Source organism: Crinia signifera, chromosome 3 (assembly GCF_055691185.1).
Source record: "Crinia signifera chromosome 3, ASM5569118v1, whole genome shotgun sequence".
In the NCBI taxonomy this organism is placed as follows: Eukaryota; Metazoa; Chordata; class Amphibia; order Anura; family Myobatrachidae; genus Crinia; species Crinia signifera.
The window spans coordinates 155,113,808-155,132,032 of NC_139219.1; the positions used below are offsets into that span (position 1 = coordinate 155,113,808).

General features: G+C 41.1%; 1 protein-coding gene across 1 annotated transcript in view; it reads left to right on the forward strand.

Moving 5' to 3' along the window:
• TRDN (triadin) overlaps nt 1-18,225 on the forward strand; it is a 427,364-nt gene that overhangs the window by 253,189 nt on the left and 155,950 nt on the right. The window contains exons 21-22 of the mRNA XM_083174940.1: nt 7,050-7,112; nt 12,621-12,677. Of these exons, the coding sequence (XP_083031066.1) occupies nt 7,050-7,112; nt 12,621-12,677 (120 nt within the window). The remainder of the gene's footprint in view (nt 1-7,049; nt 7,113-12,620; nt 12,678-18,225) is intronic.

An 18,225-nucleotide genomic window follows, 5' to 3' on the forward strand; every position in this document is an offset into this window, starting at 1 on the left:
ACATTTAGCTTAGCAAAAGCATATCCAAAGTTTATTTAAGTTTTAGATAATAAAATCAAATAACCTTCCTCTAGTATGCAAAGGATTCTCTGCAGTAGAGTGTATGAAACAGTTGGCTATCATTCAAAATCTTGTCAATCTTATATGAAAGTAGAGTATGATACACAAGCGCATAAAAACTATCTTTCATCCTTATCATCATCACATCATTTGTGGTTTTCAAAAGCCCATCTGGATGGTTCATAATTCAACATTCTCGGTTACTATAAATATTTTTTACCTGTTTGTCTGTTCCCAGTCATAATAATGCATGAAACTATATAGACAAATAGGTTTTTTTAAGTATAATAAAGGATTTATAGTCACAGCTGAGCTTTGTTCCATTCATCATTCTGTAAGGAAAGTTAAACCTGAGCTTGGAAAAGGATCATTGTATGAGTACAGGCTATCTGCTTAGCTTTGTGCAGTGTGCACTGTTTATGAAATGATCTATTTACCACACTACTGTATGATGTGAGTGCAGTTCAGTCATTGCTACAGAGGCACCTTTTCAGAATACAGTAATATAGGCCCTTATTCTGGTTGGTGCGGTCAGAGCCGCACACGGGGCTCCGACCGCACAAACCAAGGGCCGCCCACCGGACGGATCGCCACGGCCGTCCATACACGGACGGCTGGCGATCCGCACAAAAATGGTGGAGGCTACGCCTCCACCATGGTGGGAGCTGCCCCCTGCCTTCGATGGTCGACGACCATCGAAGGCAGGCCCGCACGCCGCGGCAGCTCCCGCAAGCTCAGACCACACGGACAATCGTCCGTGTGGGAGCTTGTAAGGGGGCTGAAAGCTGACATCCGGCGACGTCAGCTTTCCGCCCCCATGTCATGGTAATGAGGGCGTCATGCCCTCATTACCATGCATACGCCCCGCGTTTTCATGGGAACGCCCATGAAACGCGGGGCGTACACATAGGGAAATGAGGGGCTGAAGCCCCTCACGCCCCTATACGCCCCCTTTGCGGCGGACGAAATCCGTCTGCGGCGAAGGGGGCTGCACATGCGCAGAATGACCTCTGCGCATGTGCAGACAAAAAACATCGGCGGTACGGCCGCACGCGGGCCGTACCGTGCCGATCAAAATAAGGGCCATAGTTCTGTCAATACCATCCACTTGCTGCTAGCAAAATTCCACCACAAAATTATGGGCACAATACAGTAGCTCTTATACACTGTGAATATATATATAATATATATATATATATATATATATATATATATTTACAGTGTATAAGACACGTCGACATGTCCTGTCGTCTTTTTTGATTTATGAGAGAACCGAGTGCCGCACCTTCTTACCCTACAGAGAGTGGCACTCAGCGAATTTAGCAAAATAATTTAATGTTCAAGGTGGTACAGGATACATCAAATGGGCATCATCGACGTTTCAAGGCAGAACGCCTTTTCATCAGGATGCGCTCAAAGTGCAAATAGTGCAGATGTATATACATATACAGAGAGAGAGAGAGAGAAAATCCCCAATCTGCGCTCAGACCAGCGTGAGCAGCACCTCTGAAGGATCCTCTGTCAGACAGAATCCAGCATTTAGATATGAAAAAGAACGATAGTTTCAGAGGGCGCTAAGAATTAATTCAGTTTGTTCAGAACAGATATTTAATACATAAAACTGTTATAAAATCACATAAAAAATCGCCATTATGGCAAACCAGAAGTATATAGGAATCACATATACAATTTCATAATATATCAGTGTGGCATCCTTTTAAGCAATTTGACGACACATATCTTTCGGACAACGCAGACGGACCAACGCGCTTCGTCATTCACATGACTTCATCAGGAGCAAGCGGATAACAATTCAACCATATATTATCTGTAGTCTATCTCGAATGTAATGTATTTAGAGTAATTGCATTGGAGGAAAATCCAAATGGAAAAAAAGGGAATGAATGTCCGCTATTTGGTTTCTTTCAAGGGATAGGGTATATGCTCAAATAAGAGTTGAAGGTCAGTTGCTTTAGACCTCTGCCAGCTCACGTATAGTGGCTGTAGTGGTGTGGTGAATACAGCTGCGATTCCAAACTAGGAGACTCTGTTCTGAAAAAACTGAATTGATTATTAGCGCCCTCTGAAACTATCATTCTTTTTCATATATATATATATATATATATATATATATATATATATATGTCGTCAAAGAGCCACTGTCACTCCAGGTCTGGTTCAAAACGTGATCTTACGTGATTATATATATATATATATATATATATATATATATATATATATATGTATATCTGTTTATCACATCCACATGCTGGTAGCAAAATTCCACCACAAAATTCTGGGCACAATACGTAGCTCTTATACACACACACATATATACCATGTACTGTATGTGTGTAAGCTCTCACGAGCAGGGCCCTCTCTCCTTATGTGCCTTTCTTAGAATATATAAACCTCTGCCACCCTGATAATTGCTTCAGTGTCCTGTCCCCTGGTGCACCTATCCATATTAACCATGTACTTGTCCGAAACTGTCTTGTACTGTAATTTGTTATGTGTTTTTGATTATAACTATGCTCTGTAAAGCGCTGCGGAATCTGTGTGCGCTATATAAGAAACTGTTAATAATAATAATAATAATAATATATATATATATAAGACAGGACTTACCCAAGCCTCCGTGAAGGAAAGGAATGGACCAGCACTCACAGTTTGATGAAAAAAGATAGTTTGTATTAGCAATTACAGCATGTTGTACAAGCAGGCTGACCCAACAGCCGTTTCAACTGGATACCTTTCCAGTTTTCGTCAGGGGCCCCTGACGAAAACTGGAAAGGTATCCAGTTGAAACGGCTGTTGGGCCTGTCTTAAATTAACCTTTAAGGACCCTGCACCCCCGATATTATTCTTTTCTGAGTGCCATCCTGCATATATCTATCTATATATATATATATATATATATATATATATATATATATATATATATATATATATAAAAAGATATGGGGGGTCCCCTTTCTGCGCTCTAGAACTATGGAGCAGCACCTCTGAGGGATCTTCTGTTAGATAAGATCCAGGGAATAGAAATGAAGAAAGAAAGTGGGGTTTCAGAGGGCGCTAATATATCACAACAATTTTGATAAAAATGGTATTTATTACAACCTCAGTAAAAATTGTCATAAAAAACACCTCTTAGGGTGTAATGTTTACACATAAACAATGAAAATAAAACTCTGGTGAGACATTATGAGTCGCAATTGGAACGATGACACTGGTGGTATAGTCGATTCAGAATGGAAGGCCCTTCATTCTGAATTGACTATACCACCAGTGTCATCGTTCCAAGTGCGACTCATAATGTCTCACCAGAGTTTTATTTTCATTGTTTATGTGTAAACATTACACCCTAAGAGGTGTTTTTTATGACAATTTTTACTGAGGTTGTAATAAATACCATTTTTATCAAAATTGTTGTGATATATTAGCGCCCTCTGAAACCCCACTTTCTTTCTTTATATATATATATATATATATATATATATATATATATATATATATATATATATATATATATATATATATATATATAAACAACAAAATTCCTGGAATTTGCGCTATCAATAAGTGGTCGCCAAAGACACTTTGCTCCCTACTAGCGGAGCTACCTCTACCCAATACTACCACAATAGTGTCAGGCGCCCTGTATTACAATGATTATTTCTGTCTTTCCATACGCACAATACTATTCCATAAGAACCATACATAAATTTACGTGTATAAAAATGCTGTTTATTAAAACATAAATTGCTTAAAATCAGGTTCTTCTTATCATAGGAGTACACTCTTTGTTTTTACAGTTGAAACCCAACGCGTTTCGTCTTTTAGCAAGACTTCATCAGGGGTAAAGACATTTACACAGTAATCTATAAAGATAGAATACGACAGTAAGAACTTTACATGGGAAAGACATTACATACATTATTAATATATGAACAGTTCTTCTAATTTTTTACATTTTTTACATTTTTAATTTTGGACACCACCCAAGACATAACCTGTTGTATGGTATTTAGGTTTTTTATTAGTCTTTGTGAGTGGCCAAAAAAATGGGGGGGGGGGGGGGGAGAAAAGGTGAGGAGGAATAAGAGCGATAGGATCGACTTTCAAAGGACCTAGTGGGTTTCTTTGTTTAAATAGAGAAAGAGAGTTTGTTACCTCTGTTCAAAAGGATGACGACTTTTAAAGTATTGTCTTCTTTTTGGATCTTTCTGGTACCTCTGGATTAGAGTAGATCTTATATAGGGATACACTTTGTTCCTTCAGAGTGAAATTTCGCCATTAGTATGTATTATGGTACTATAAATACAGATGGCTTGTTTGTAACTCCCAATTTTTCATTTACCTGTAATAGGGTGCTAGATGTTTGGCTTAATTAGTGTGGTCCACCTTTTCATCTAGCCGATGAAATAAAGATCAGTTTCTTTAAAAAAAAATAATAAACATAATAATTTCTTTAAAAAAACATAATAATTTATGTTTTAATAAACAGCATTTTTATACACGAAAATTTATGTATGGTTCTTATGGAATAGTATTGTGCGTATGGAAAGACAGAAATTATCATTGTAATACAGGGCGCCTGACACTATTGTGGTAGCATATATATATATATATATATATATATATATATATATATATATATATATATATATATATATATATATATATATATGAAAAAGAACAATAGTTTCAGAGGGCGCTAAGAATCAATTCAGTTTGTTCATGTAGTATATATATTACAGTTCAGTATGTGTGTGTGTATGTATATATATATATATATATATATATATATATATATATATATATATATATATATATATACATACACACACACAGAAACAGGAAAAAGCCCCTACTGTTTTTGGATCCCTGGAGAGCACATCCAGTTCTTGTTATTCTATATTGGCCTGAACCCCATAACTGATTACTACTATATTGGGGGCCAAAAAAAGAAAAATGGGGTGGTTGCGCTGTACAGTACTGCTCAATCATGCATGGATTAAAACATGGATATTTATTATGATTAAAAAATATATTCACAAGGTAATATTATCAGTGCACACTTTTTTAGCCTGTGGCTTTAAGAATATTAATAGTAATAATAGCATGTAAAATGTGGATATACAAGAAATTGGTGCTGCGGCATTCTGTATGTAGGGGATAATAGTCCCAAAAAGGTCACCTCAGTTCAGCTGTGTCCTGTCCTCTTTTGGGCCCAAAAGGAAATTGCTCCCTGGTGATGGGTGAACAGTGGAATAGGATGGGGGCCAATACTTTCAAAATCAGTACTGGATTCCTGATATGGATCTATTCTGCTATTTTTCAAACTGGTTGTGATTGCTTGATATGGTTCTGATTTGCCACATTCAGCTCTACTTTTAATCAATTGTTCTTGGCGATTGTCCCCATTTATCATTTATTCCACCATTTGGGACCGTTATTGCAGAATCACAATTCTTATGAGATAGTTTCTTTTACAATGATCTATGCACAAATTGGTTCTGATTATAAATTGCTTCCTTCACCCCTGATGAAGTAATGGTGACGAAACGCGTTGGGTCAACATCATTCTCTGGAAGTTCAAATTACGGATTATGAAATACCATTAAGTATATTGAATGTTTTTTATTGTGTAATTGTTGTCAGCGCACTCTGAAACGCCTTTTCTTTACACATTACGGGTGTGTAGCGATGTGTGCTGATCAATCCTTGCTTTAGCACATCGTTCAGCACCAGCTCCCCCATCGCCCCATGTGTACAGGGCGTTAGACTAGAATATTGTTTAGGAAAGAACAAGAAACAAGGAACTCCATACTTGAGGATATCATATTCAACATTTTAATTTAACGTATTATATGTAGTAATATAACATCATGGGTAGAACAATAAAAATAAAAAATAACAACATATAGTTATATACAATTTTCCTCTTAAATATGATAGTCACTCTGTTACTGATCATTATGTTAACACTTGATGGTCAACATTGACACATTCACCATGCATAAAATATCGACACAATTAAAAAGGGTGGTGCTCCTGGCCTCCCCGAAGAGTGGGTATGTCCCCCACAGTCATACACCACCCCGAGCCCAGATTCCGACTTATTGAGTGAAAAGGGTGGATCCGGTGGGTCACCGTAACCACTCCATCTTCTCCCACACACAACCTCTTCATGGCCCCAAGCCATCCCCTAAACCAAGCCATGATCCCCCCAACCCCACTCCAACTACATATCAGCTAACATGGCTCCCTCTCCCAGCCAGAAAATCAGCTACTATGATATGATGTATTCTGCCCCATGACATATATATATATATATATATATATATATATATATATATGGTACTTTTTTCGTTTCTCTGCGGCAGCATGGCCACACGTTACTTCCGGGTCTGTGTCCTCTTGCGGGGCTCGCTGCGCTCGCCCACGCTTCTGGCTCGGTGGCTCGCTACACTCGCCACACTATCTAAAATCAACTCCATGCCAACGTGGAAAGTGGGGTATGAACTATCCACGTTGGCATGGAGTATATTTTAGAAAGTGTGGCGAGCGCGAGGGGACGCCGACCCGGAAGTAGCGCGCGGCCATGCTGTCGCCGTGAAACTATATATATGGAAACCTCCTCTTGCAAATCCTACATTTGTCCCTGTATAGTACCTTTTGTTATATAACTTTTCTCAGTGATTTATTATGTTTTATTTTGCGAATGTTGATCTTGTTTTCTACACTTTATTCTTTTCAAAAAGCAAGAAACAACCAATCAAAATTATGCTGAAAATATACACCCTAATTTACATTTTAAATCTTTAGTCTTTCTCTTAAATGTAAATAAAAAAACACCTTTACGGGCGTGAGAACCAGCATGCCAACAATTGCATGGTGGCTCAAAATCGGTAAAATAAAATCTAGAAAATCCAGGAATCTGTTTGCTGCTACATATAATTGAAATGTAATTTATTTCTTTGTAGCAAAAGAAGAGCCAAAGAAAAAATTAACAAAAGAAAAGGACATTAAAGAGACAAAGAAAGCAGGTATGCAATAATGTGAGGCTGTAAGCTGTGCCTGATGTGTGTATACTAGGGACAAATACAGAATGAGTATTGGTAGAGATGCCTAAGTGGGTACAGGAATAATACTCTGGGAAGAAGTAGAAATGCATATTGATAAATGGAAATTGAGCCAACATGAGGATAACCAGATTCAGATCTTGATTTAGAGGGGGACACTGGAGTAATATTTTAGCAGTTTTCTTTTGTGATGAATAGCACTATGCATGTGCAGATCAGGAACAGATTTTGATTTGAAAGTAAAGCAAAAAAGCAGGCTTTATATTTGGTACAAACAATGTTGCCATGCAAGGGAAGCAAATCTATATATTTTTACTTTGCACGGTAAATACTGGCTGCTTTAGCATGTAACCCTCAAATGTAAGACTTTGGGTGACATTTAATAGGATGCGATTTTATCGCTTTTCCGAAATCACACCATATTGCACTTTTTAAAATCGCATTGTTTTGCTGGAATTCGACTATTTAATGAAATGCAAATTTGTGGCAAAAAGTGCGATATGGTGTGATTTTCAGTCATGAAAATCTGCGATTTTGTGTAAAAAAAACGTTGTGGGGTCCCGCCTCCTGAGCATAACCAGCCCTGGGCTCAAAGAGCCGGTCCTGGTTTCATAAAATCAAGGGGCAAAACAAATAGGGTTCCATAATACGGAGGACAGAATGAGTAGTGGTCGCCCCGTATTTCAAGAACCAGCACCGGGCCACACCAGCCAGCAGGGTAATGCCACACCCGGGGAGGGGGGAGACTTTTTATACAAGTCACCCCGGCCAAAGCCTTCTCCCCCTGACCAGTCAGCATGGGCAGGGGTCCTGAGGAAGTGGGGACCCATCTAAAGAAGGAGTCCCCCCTCCAGAACTTGCCTGCCCATGCTGAAGCCCTGGGCTGTCCCCAATGGCCACGGGCTGTGGCCATTGGGCTGATGCCAAGTGTAAAAAAAGAAGAACCTCCTGGGTCCCAGCAAGCCTGCACCGCATGCAGGGACTTGGAGAACCACAAGTCCCAGCATCCAGGGCAATAAAGGGCCCACTGGGATTTGTAGTCCCACAGTAGTACACATAGTTAAATAAATGCACACATACACCAGAGAAATAAAACATTATTACATAGGGAGCCCATACACACAGATACTTACCTATGTTGATAGTAGTTCGGTCCACTTCTCCAATTGTAACCATGTGGGATCCCAGTTGAAGGAAAACATGGTAATATCAGCAGATGAGTGGTAGTGGCCACCGATGATGCGGGAGAATGCATCAGTGCTCACGACTCATCGCTGGAAGGCACTGAGTGGTATTTGAGCAGAAAGCTGCTCAAAAGGTATGAAACTCATCTGCTTACAGCTCAAAGTCACCCAGTGTGTATGGCCCTTTTCTTGGGCAGTTGCAATGAAAATGAAAAATGTCTGCATTTTCCCTGTCACTCCTAGCATTTTTCTTTGATTACCACCCCCAGACACTACTTCCAATCAATTACCTTGCGTCTGGCCAGCAATCAATAAAAGTAGCAGACTTTCAATGCAGGATGGTCTCTCGCATGTGTACTAAGGGCCTGATGCCTTTAGGCAGGGCAGATAGTGGTCAAACAATCAAACAATCAGAGCGGCCAGGCAGCCTTCTCTACCTGACTCCAGCCAATCACTGTATGAAGCAAGACCTCAGAAGGGGGATGTTAGGATTTAGTTTACTTGGGTCCCATGAATGGGCGATTAGGGGCTCCATTGCATTGCTTTGTCCAGGGTCTACAATGTTGTTAAGACAACACTGATCCTGGACCCAAAAAAGTGACCTTTGATATAGCAAGACCATATAGAATGTCATTAGTATTGGTTGAAAAAATGATAGCAGTTTTGCTACTTGTGTATTATCACATTTCAAATTTCTTACGTACGGCACCATAGGAAAATCGCATCGCATGGGCCATTATAAAGGCCGTGCGATGCGATTTTCCTATGTAATTTTTTCACTGCTCTCTTAGCCCCGGGGAATCGCATCGCATTGATTTGCATCGCACCTGTACAATGCCATTTGGTATACAATAATGACATACAATGAGGTTTTAGGCAACCCCCCACTATCAACGCCACCCCGAAGCGTTGCGGAACGCGTCCTCCGACCTTTTCATACCCCTACTATCCACGCCGGCGTGGAGTTGATTTTATATAGTGTGGCGAGCGCAGCGAGCCACTGAGCCTGAAGCGTGGCGAGCGCAGTGCGCCCCGTGAGGGGACGTGGATTACTTTACATGTATTCCGCGTCCCCGGGACAGGCTCGTTGCGCTCGCCACACTTCTGGATCGGTGTTTCGCTGCGCTCGCCACACTATATAAAGTAATCTCCAAGCCGAGGTGGATAGTAGGGGTATGAAAAGGTCAGAGGATGCGTTTCGCTGCCACTCGCCATGCTTCGGAGGTGACGTGGATAGTAGGGGAGTGCCTAAAACCTCATTGTATGTCATTGTATACCTAATGGCATTGTACACCCTATACAATATAAATAAAAGAGCACTGAATAAAATACCTAGGAAAATCGCATCGCATTGCATCGGCACTTACAATGGCCCATGAGATGCGATGCAATGCAATTTTCCTATGCAGAATAGCCCACTTAGCAAATAGCTAAGTGGGTACCACATTTTTCATTAAATTAAAGTCCTTGGGGTACAGAAAAATGCATGTTTAGTAGTTACACAGTTTTTTTTTCTATGACTTTGACAAAGGTTAAAAAAATAGACTTTTACCTCTCATCTGCAAGTTCAAAATCCCCTCTCCCAGGAAGATAACATTCCACATACCTGTCTCAATTATGTATACACATCAATTAAAGACCAGCAAAGCCTCTCTGACTGGTCAAATAACTATGTGCATGCACATTTCTGCAGTTTGTAAATCTGCAACTTAAGAAGTCTGTGGATTTGTATTCTTAATATGTAGGGGAAACAGACAAGTGAGCAGTTGCTACCAGACATCGTACTATGAGGTCTAAGAGCACAGTATGTACTTTAAAAGCTTAGTTTTGTCTCCCAAGGACTCCTAGATTTGCTCCAATGATCCACAGGGTAGTGGACTTGGATTGCATAATAATGCCCACATCAATAAAATAATACACAGCTAAGGCTGTAATGCTGCATCAAATGGCTTTTTGTGATCATTGGCTCTGTATGTGTCTGCACTTTGAATGATGTTGACTATACAGTACCTTGTTGCATGCTAATTACATCTTTGTCCTGCTCCTGACAAACACACACTCTAAAATCAAGCATTTGAAAACCGCTGTCTTGAAACTTTAGATATTCCCCTTTACTCTTCCATTATGAACACAGCCAAATGTTTAGTGTTTTTTCAGTATGGCAGTATGGTTCACTGAGCAAAAATCATGATGCATATTTACTATCAGCTACAGTTGGTCATAGACAGATAGATATAGTAGTGAGTAAGTCTGGCTGCCCCTGGTAAGCAACATTTAGGTTTTTAGGGGGCCAAAAAAAATTATACCTTAGTCTACTTCAAACTTAAAATGTTGTGGCCCCCCTGACCTACACTTTTACAAGAAAGAAAGCTCCCAATGAAAAGAGACATCACTGTCTTACTAAGATTTTTCCCTGTTACAGATCAATATAGATATTACCCCAAATTACTAATTCCAAATGTTTTAATCAAACATTTATCTTTAGTTTTGATACTGTCCAATATAACCATACTACAGTATATTGCACTATATGATTAAATGATCCAAACTTATATCGTACAATAATTATACTTGATTGTTAAGTCTGTCTTAATCTGAAGAATCACCTGAATTGCAGTTCCCTTACAAGGATCATTTACAGCATCTACAATCAATGGAAAAATTTATCTCAGCATAAGTCCTATGTTCTTATACAGTTCACCTGAAAACCGCCCAGTAGAATAGATGCCATCTTGGCCAGTAGCGATCAGCCTGCCCAGAATATAAAGGACTGATCAGCAAACTAGATTTAAGATGCCTTGTAATATAGATGTGTAATCAAAGCAATCCGTTACATGAATCACAAATACAAAAAGATGAAGCAGTAGATTATATAGGAACATATCAACCACATGAATTGACAGAGAGGGTAGGAGTGCAAAAGGAATGGACAACCCAGGTGAAGGTAAGACAACAAAATGCCCTCATGGCACCCAAATGAGATCAAATTAAATCTTGGGTTAGCCCCGTAATGAGCACAACTTTAAAGCTGAACATTGATGTAAATATATGCTTTTTATATAAGCTCTGCACTTACAGAGGCCTAAAGACAGAATGTGCATGACTTAACAGCCCACCTCCACAAAGTATCAGTACCAATTCTGTATAAGTGCATGAAATATGATGATGCATCCAAGCCAAGCTCCACTACAATATGCTTGAACTACACTGAAAACTGAAACTTGGGTGGTTATTTTGGTTCACTCTTTCTGACAAATTCCTTCTTAGATGGACAAAACCATGTGCACTGCAGGTGGAGCAGATGTAACTTGGGCAGAGAGAATTGGATTTGGGTGGGGTTTTACTTGAAAGTGAGATCTATATTGCAGTGTAAAAATAAAGCAGTCCATATTTTCCCTGCATAGAAACAAAATAACTCATCCAAATCTAATTATCTCTGCAAATGTTACATCTGCCCCCCTGCAGTGCACATGGTTTTGTCCATCTAAGAAGGATTTAGTCAGAAAGAGTGCACCAAAATAACCACCTTGTTGAGCAGAGTAGTATCAGCATGCACCAACCAATGGATGCAGCATGCTGAATGCACATCAGAGTATTGATTTCAATATAGACATTGGACAGACATTGACAGTACTGATGTGAAAGAATGATGACTTATTATAACTGAATGATCAGCTCTGTTTTGGATCATTGAATTGGCTTTAGCACTGCATTCCTTGCCAGCAGGCGGGAATCTAGTGAATCATTTCTACTCAGGCATTGTTAACTCATTTTAGCTGCCCAGACACTTGAGGCTAGGAACTGTTTTCAGTCTTTTTGGACCACTAAATAAGACTGACTTGTGGATGGCACCAGGGCCATCTTTGCCAATCCCTCTATGCTGGCTTGATACTGTATCTGCAGGAGAGCTTTAACACCAAGAACTATCCCCAGATGCCAGCTCTCTAAATTTCACTAATTGACTCAATGCAACAACACATCAGCCATTCAGTTGTCTTCTCCTTCTCCATTGTGGATGCACATGGCTGGAAAATCTGGGACAGCAGAAGATAATAAATTTAATTATCAGCACATTTTATGTAATTGTAGTATCTAAATGATTAGATTGATCATCTTTGTGAGTCTTTTAGCAAAATCATAGGTCTAAAAGAAAATTGTGTCAAGGTAAGTGGCACACAGTTAATAAGAATGTTCATACAGGGGATATAGTTTTTTCATTTATTTGGTGCATTATTGTTCTTTATGTAACTGGGGGAATAAAAACAACTGCTTATTTTATTACTTTCAGTCACAACGCAAGAAAAAAAGCCGAAAATGAAAGAATTAAAGAAAGAGAAAAAAGCAGGTATGATGGTATACAGTCATATAAGCTATCACAATGCATGGTGCATTTTCATGAGCTTAGTTATAATTACTCACAATAATTAATCGTAAATTAATATACTCAATTTTATTTGCAGTCTGATGTAAGATATTGTGGTAGAGTAATTGGGGGTCCATCAGTGGCGTAGATTGCGCCACGCAGCCCCCGACACTGCTTGGTGGAGCAGGTGCTGCGTGGGCGCTCGCTCCCGTTCGGCGCACTGAGGAAGGCGAGATGCTGGTTTGTGTCAGTCAGACTGACATTATGTGCTGCTGGTGACCGTGCGCCGCCTTCCGCTCCCGCACAAGAGAGGCGGCCGCGGCATGGGCGCAGTCATGACAGTCTGACAGACTCAGTGTCAGACTGTCACATTGGCCTTGATGGGCGGGCGGCTGTCCAATGGGAGGGTAGGCGGGCGGGCGGCAGTCAAATGAGCGGGCGGGTGGGGGTGTGGCCTGGCACAAAGTGACATGGTAAGGCAGCAGCAGTGACTGCTGGTTACTCTGCCTCAGTATCACCTATGCGTGTGACGTCATCACGTCCCACGCTGGAGAGGCCAGACAGAGGAGCCGGGATACTGAGCAGGGAGGGAGCCTCTGGCAGCAGTGCAAAGAAAGACAGAGTGTTCCAGTCCACCCAGACCCAGTCTTCACTCCTCACCAACAAAAACCTGACTTGTAAAAGAAGAGGTGCGTTTTTATTTGCACCTATATAAAGAAATACATTTAAAAGAAGTATATGTGTATAAAGTATATATAATATGTGTGTGTTTTTATATATATATATATATATATATATATATATATATATATATATATATATGGGCACAATACATTTTTTGGCAGGGGGGAGCAAAATTTATAGTTACGCCACTGGGGTCCATGTGCTACAAGGTAAAATTTGACATACCAAAAACCTTCACACTGTCAAACTTTATCCAAAACAGATACAATGATAGTCATTGACTCATAACATGCATAATAGGAGATTTCAAATGATTATTTAAATGAGATGAATAGTTAGATAGTGCCCATTTAGAGCTAAGTTCACTAAAGCATCTAAAAATGAAAAGAGGTGATGTTGCCCATTGCAACCAATCAGATTCTGTCTATATTACATCCTAAAAAAAATGATGGAAATAATATGATTGGAAGATATGGGCAACATCATTTCTATTAATTTTAAGATGTTTTAGTATATTTACCGGTAACAGTTTTTATCTCCTCTCAAAGAGGAATTGTTTTACTACCTTGGGTTTTGTTTGATACTTTTATTAGGATACATTTTTAACCCTTTGAGTGCCAACATCTCTGTGAAAGATGTGCAAAATATTCGCTAAAAATGCCCACGTCGCTGTGTTAAAAAAAGATTATATTTCCTATATAAGGTAAACATTACAGGTCATTATGATCAATATAAAATTTTGTTAGTAATTTTCACACGTACTTCGACCAATTCGCTTGGCACTCAAAGGGTTAACCCTTTGATAAAACCAAAACTGAACCTAAAATTAAATGTTTGCTGCCTCAATTTACATGCTTACTACGGTATACGTAGGAAGAATACAGTAGCCCGACAAGACCTACCATTTGATAAGCTTTGATAAAGGATCTGTCCAGAGGCTGTGGGGCAGATTTATTAAGCTTGGTGAAGTGAAAAAGTGTCTGTTTTTTTATCACCAGCCAATCAGCTCCCAACTGTGAAGTTACAGGCTTAGTTTGAAAAATCAAAGAGAAAGCAGCGCTATAACCACAATGAATTATGAGTCAATAATAAAAATTGATTCTTTTATATAGACTGAAAAAACACATATAAAATTACATCACATACATATACATAAAAAAAATAATTAAGAATTGAATAAAAAGGAGGGTATCTCACTTTACACATTCACTGGATCCGGGGGTACTTTAAATTTTGGATGGTAAGTCCTTTTTGAGGTAAGTGCACTTACTTATCCACCGTTAGATGCCACTTGAATAAATGATTGTCCCAATTGGTAGAAGGGGGTGACGTAAACGGGTCCTCACTAGTGTATACGGAATCTTGTAGAGTTACCGCTGGAGGAATCTGTGGGGGTGCTCCAAAGGGAAGAGTGTATAGCTGGACCCAAAAACCCCTTTCCTTGTCACGGGGCCCCAGATGTCCACTGAGGGTTGGGTAATGGGCAGCTCATATTTCTCTGGATGATTAACCCTGTAGGCAGCTGTGTATCCTAGGGCTCACTTGAATCAGAGTGGTGGGTTTCTCATTGAGATTGAGTCCTTATCGATCCTCTAGGGGTCCCCAGAATGTGGAACCCTCTAACAGGTGGCTGGATGGATGTGCTCACCTCAGGGCCGGCGCCACCACTAGGCAAGGTTAGGCATTTGCCTAGGGCGCCGGCCACTGGAGGGTGGTAGTGAGCTGCTGCAGCAGCAGCAGCAGCAGCAGCAGGAAGCTACGTAACGCTACCGCAGAGGAGAGCCCGGAGGAAGAACTAGAAGAAGCTGCCTGCAGCGTCAGCGATCATCTGCAGACAGCAAACAGCTATTAGGTGAGTAGTAAGTTATTCAGACCCCCCTCTCGTCCCCCCGCCGGCGCCCACCCATGTAATTTGCTGCCAGCCGCTGACAGACATGTCAGTCCCCAGTCACCCGGTAATCAGGCCACCGCCTACAGCAGCCAGCGGGAAACTTTGCGGCGGATGGCGGCTGCCCCTCCCCCCGCCGGTCAGTCAGCGTCAATCCCCCCCCCAACGCTGGACACCGACACAGGGCCGCCGCCGCCCGCCCCCCTCCCCCCACCCACCCGTCCAGGTACCCATCCACAGCAGCCAGAAGCAGCCTGGCTTCCACCAGGTTTACGTCCAAACCCCTCCCAAGGCTCCTTTCATTTATCCCCAAATCACAGCTTCCCCAGGTGCCAGTGCAGGTGGGGTCGTGGCATAATGAAGCTGCATAAATGATTAGGGCCATGTGCACTATGGGGTACAGTGGATATGAAGGGGGCTAATGGGTGTAAGGATGGAGGTGTACATGGGAGGCAGCACAATGCTATACGCAGGAACAAGGTGACAATGAGCCAGTGACATTTACAATGAGTACAGTACATGCTGCACAGACTCGATGTTATAGGCAGTAGCGAGTGTATAATGATGCCTGTCCCCCCTGGTCCCTGCTGCGATGGCTGGCTGTACAGTATGTACAGTATATGCAGCGTGTCAGCTCCCTGGTCTATACTGCCGCAGCTGGCCAGCGGCGCCAGCTCCTCGTCCTCCAGGCGGCGCACGACGTGATGTCATCATGTGGGGGCCCCTGGCTGTCCTGCTGCCCACTGCACTGCCTGTTTTATTGTCCAGGGCAGGCAGGCAGTGGGCAGTTAAGTCGCAATCAGGCCACTCTGATGTTGCGTGGCGGGCTGTGGATCAAGCGCAGCCCGCCAATGTGAGGAAACATGTCGGCCTGGCAGCTACGTACTGAAAAGTCAAGAGGGATGCTGTGGGGAAAGAGTGGCCTGGGACGGGCCCTACCCCTTTAGCACAGTGGCCGGGCCCAGGACAGTTGTCCCCATAGCACCTCCCTGTCGGTGGCCCTGTCGGCATCATATTCTCCCCCCCCCCCCCACTACACCAACATCATATCATATCATATGATGTTGGTGTAGTGTGTGTGTGGGGGGGCGTTATCCTGTAGGTTTGCCTAGGGCGAATAGATGCCTTGCACCGGCCCTGGCTCACCTGGAGGAAGCTGTTTGTGGGTATCCAGGTTGAAGCCGCTTTGGGTGGTAGATGAATCTTGGAACAACCAGATCTTTTAGATGATATTTGAATCTTGGGACAACTGAAGGCAACAGGGTGAAGGGTGGCAATAGGGGGTACCTCCTGGTCCAGTCCTGGAAATTTAAAAGCAAACATCTGACGCGTTTCGCCACAGGCTTGTGGATTTTTCAAAAAGTCACAAGCCACACACGTCGGGATAATGACTGTCGGGATCCCGACTGTCTGAGTCCTGTACCACACCCCCTTTGTCAAGGTGCAGGTGAACAACTGCACCTTGACAAAGGGGCTAGTTCACGAAACATTGGTCTTCAATACACGTTTTGTTGAAAAAACCCAATGAGTGCCGCTGTTTGTCTGCTTGCTAAGCAGAGTCCTTCTTACAATTCGTATCCAGAAGGCACCAGGGTAGTTGCCTTTTATAAGTGGAGTGGCGGACCACCAGTTTTTTCATCTGTTATTTTATGTTTGAATTGTAGTATGTGAGTTATGAGTATTTCTTTCTCTCTCTTCATTTTCTTCCTTGTGAATTTCACTTATGCATTTTTTCAATAAATTATTATTATTATTATTATTATTATTATTATTATTATTATTATATAAGTTCAACAGCACACCATTCAAATGATGATACAGGCTCCGGTGCTCTCCACGACACTCAAGACAGAGTGACTAAATGAACAGCACAGACAGGCGGCACTCAGATACTAAAAATGACACCAACGCAGTATTTGCTCAAATGCTTTCGATGTATTTCACCACCTCATCATCAGGATGTGGTGATGACGTCCTGATGATGAAGTGGTGAAATACATCGAAAACGTTTGAGCAAATACTGTGTTGGTGTCATTTTTAGTATCCGAATGCCACCTGTCTGTGCTCTCTCTCTCTCTCACTCTCTCTCTCGCTCCTGTTTTTCCTGTTTCTGTATATATATCAATCAAATCAAAATCAAACATTGATGTGATAGCTATGTGTATTGTAGCCATTTTTAGCGATAGTGTTAGGACCTGCAGAAAAGTGGGGTCCCGTGAAGGGGGCTGCAGGCTTAAATGCATTGATCAATTCATAAACCAAATCTCCACTATTTATTATCAGTTAATTTAGTGTGTGCAGAGCCCCTACAATGTCTGTTTAAACAATGTGGTCACAAGCCATAGGGCACCCCAAAACTAGGAAATGTGAGTGCCGATGTTTAGTGTGTGTGTATATATATATATATATATATATATATATATATATATATATATATATATATATATACACACTACAGCAATATACACTACAGCAATCTTGTATATTGCATGAAGATTCAGGAAATAGCACCAAACATGTATCCATTTATATATTGTAGTACAATGCAAACAGGCTTTTGATGTTTTTTGTGACCTTTCATTGAACTGAGCTAAACTGTCAAAAAGCTCTTATTCTTGTGGCCACAATACACAAATGTCACTGCATAGCACAACTTTACATGTAAACACGTTCACCTGATTTGTCCACACAAGTTATTCGGACCGGGCATGTTCTGTAAGCCAGAAGGGAAATTCATACACTTCAGTTGGTGGCACAAAGAAGAATTGATTGGCTCTTCCACAAATTGCTGTTATATCCATTGCCTACAGAATTCGGAGAAATTGCTTGCAGTCATGATTTTAAATTCCTTTTAGATTATTATTTTAATTAGTTGAAGGCATCTTGGTATCTCTACAGTATTGATTGGCAGCACCTGTTAGGTTGAAGAGCTTTTCAACATTCTTTAATTGCCTCCTC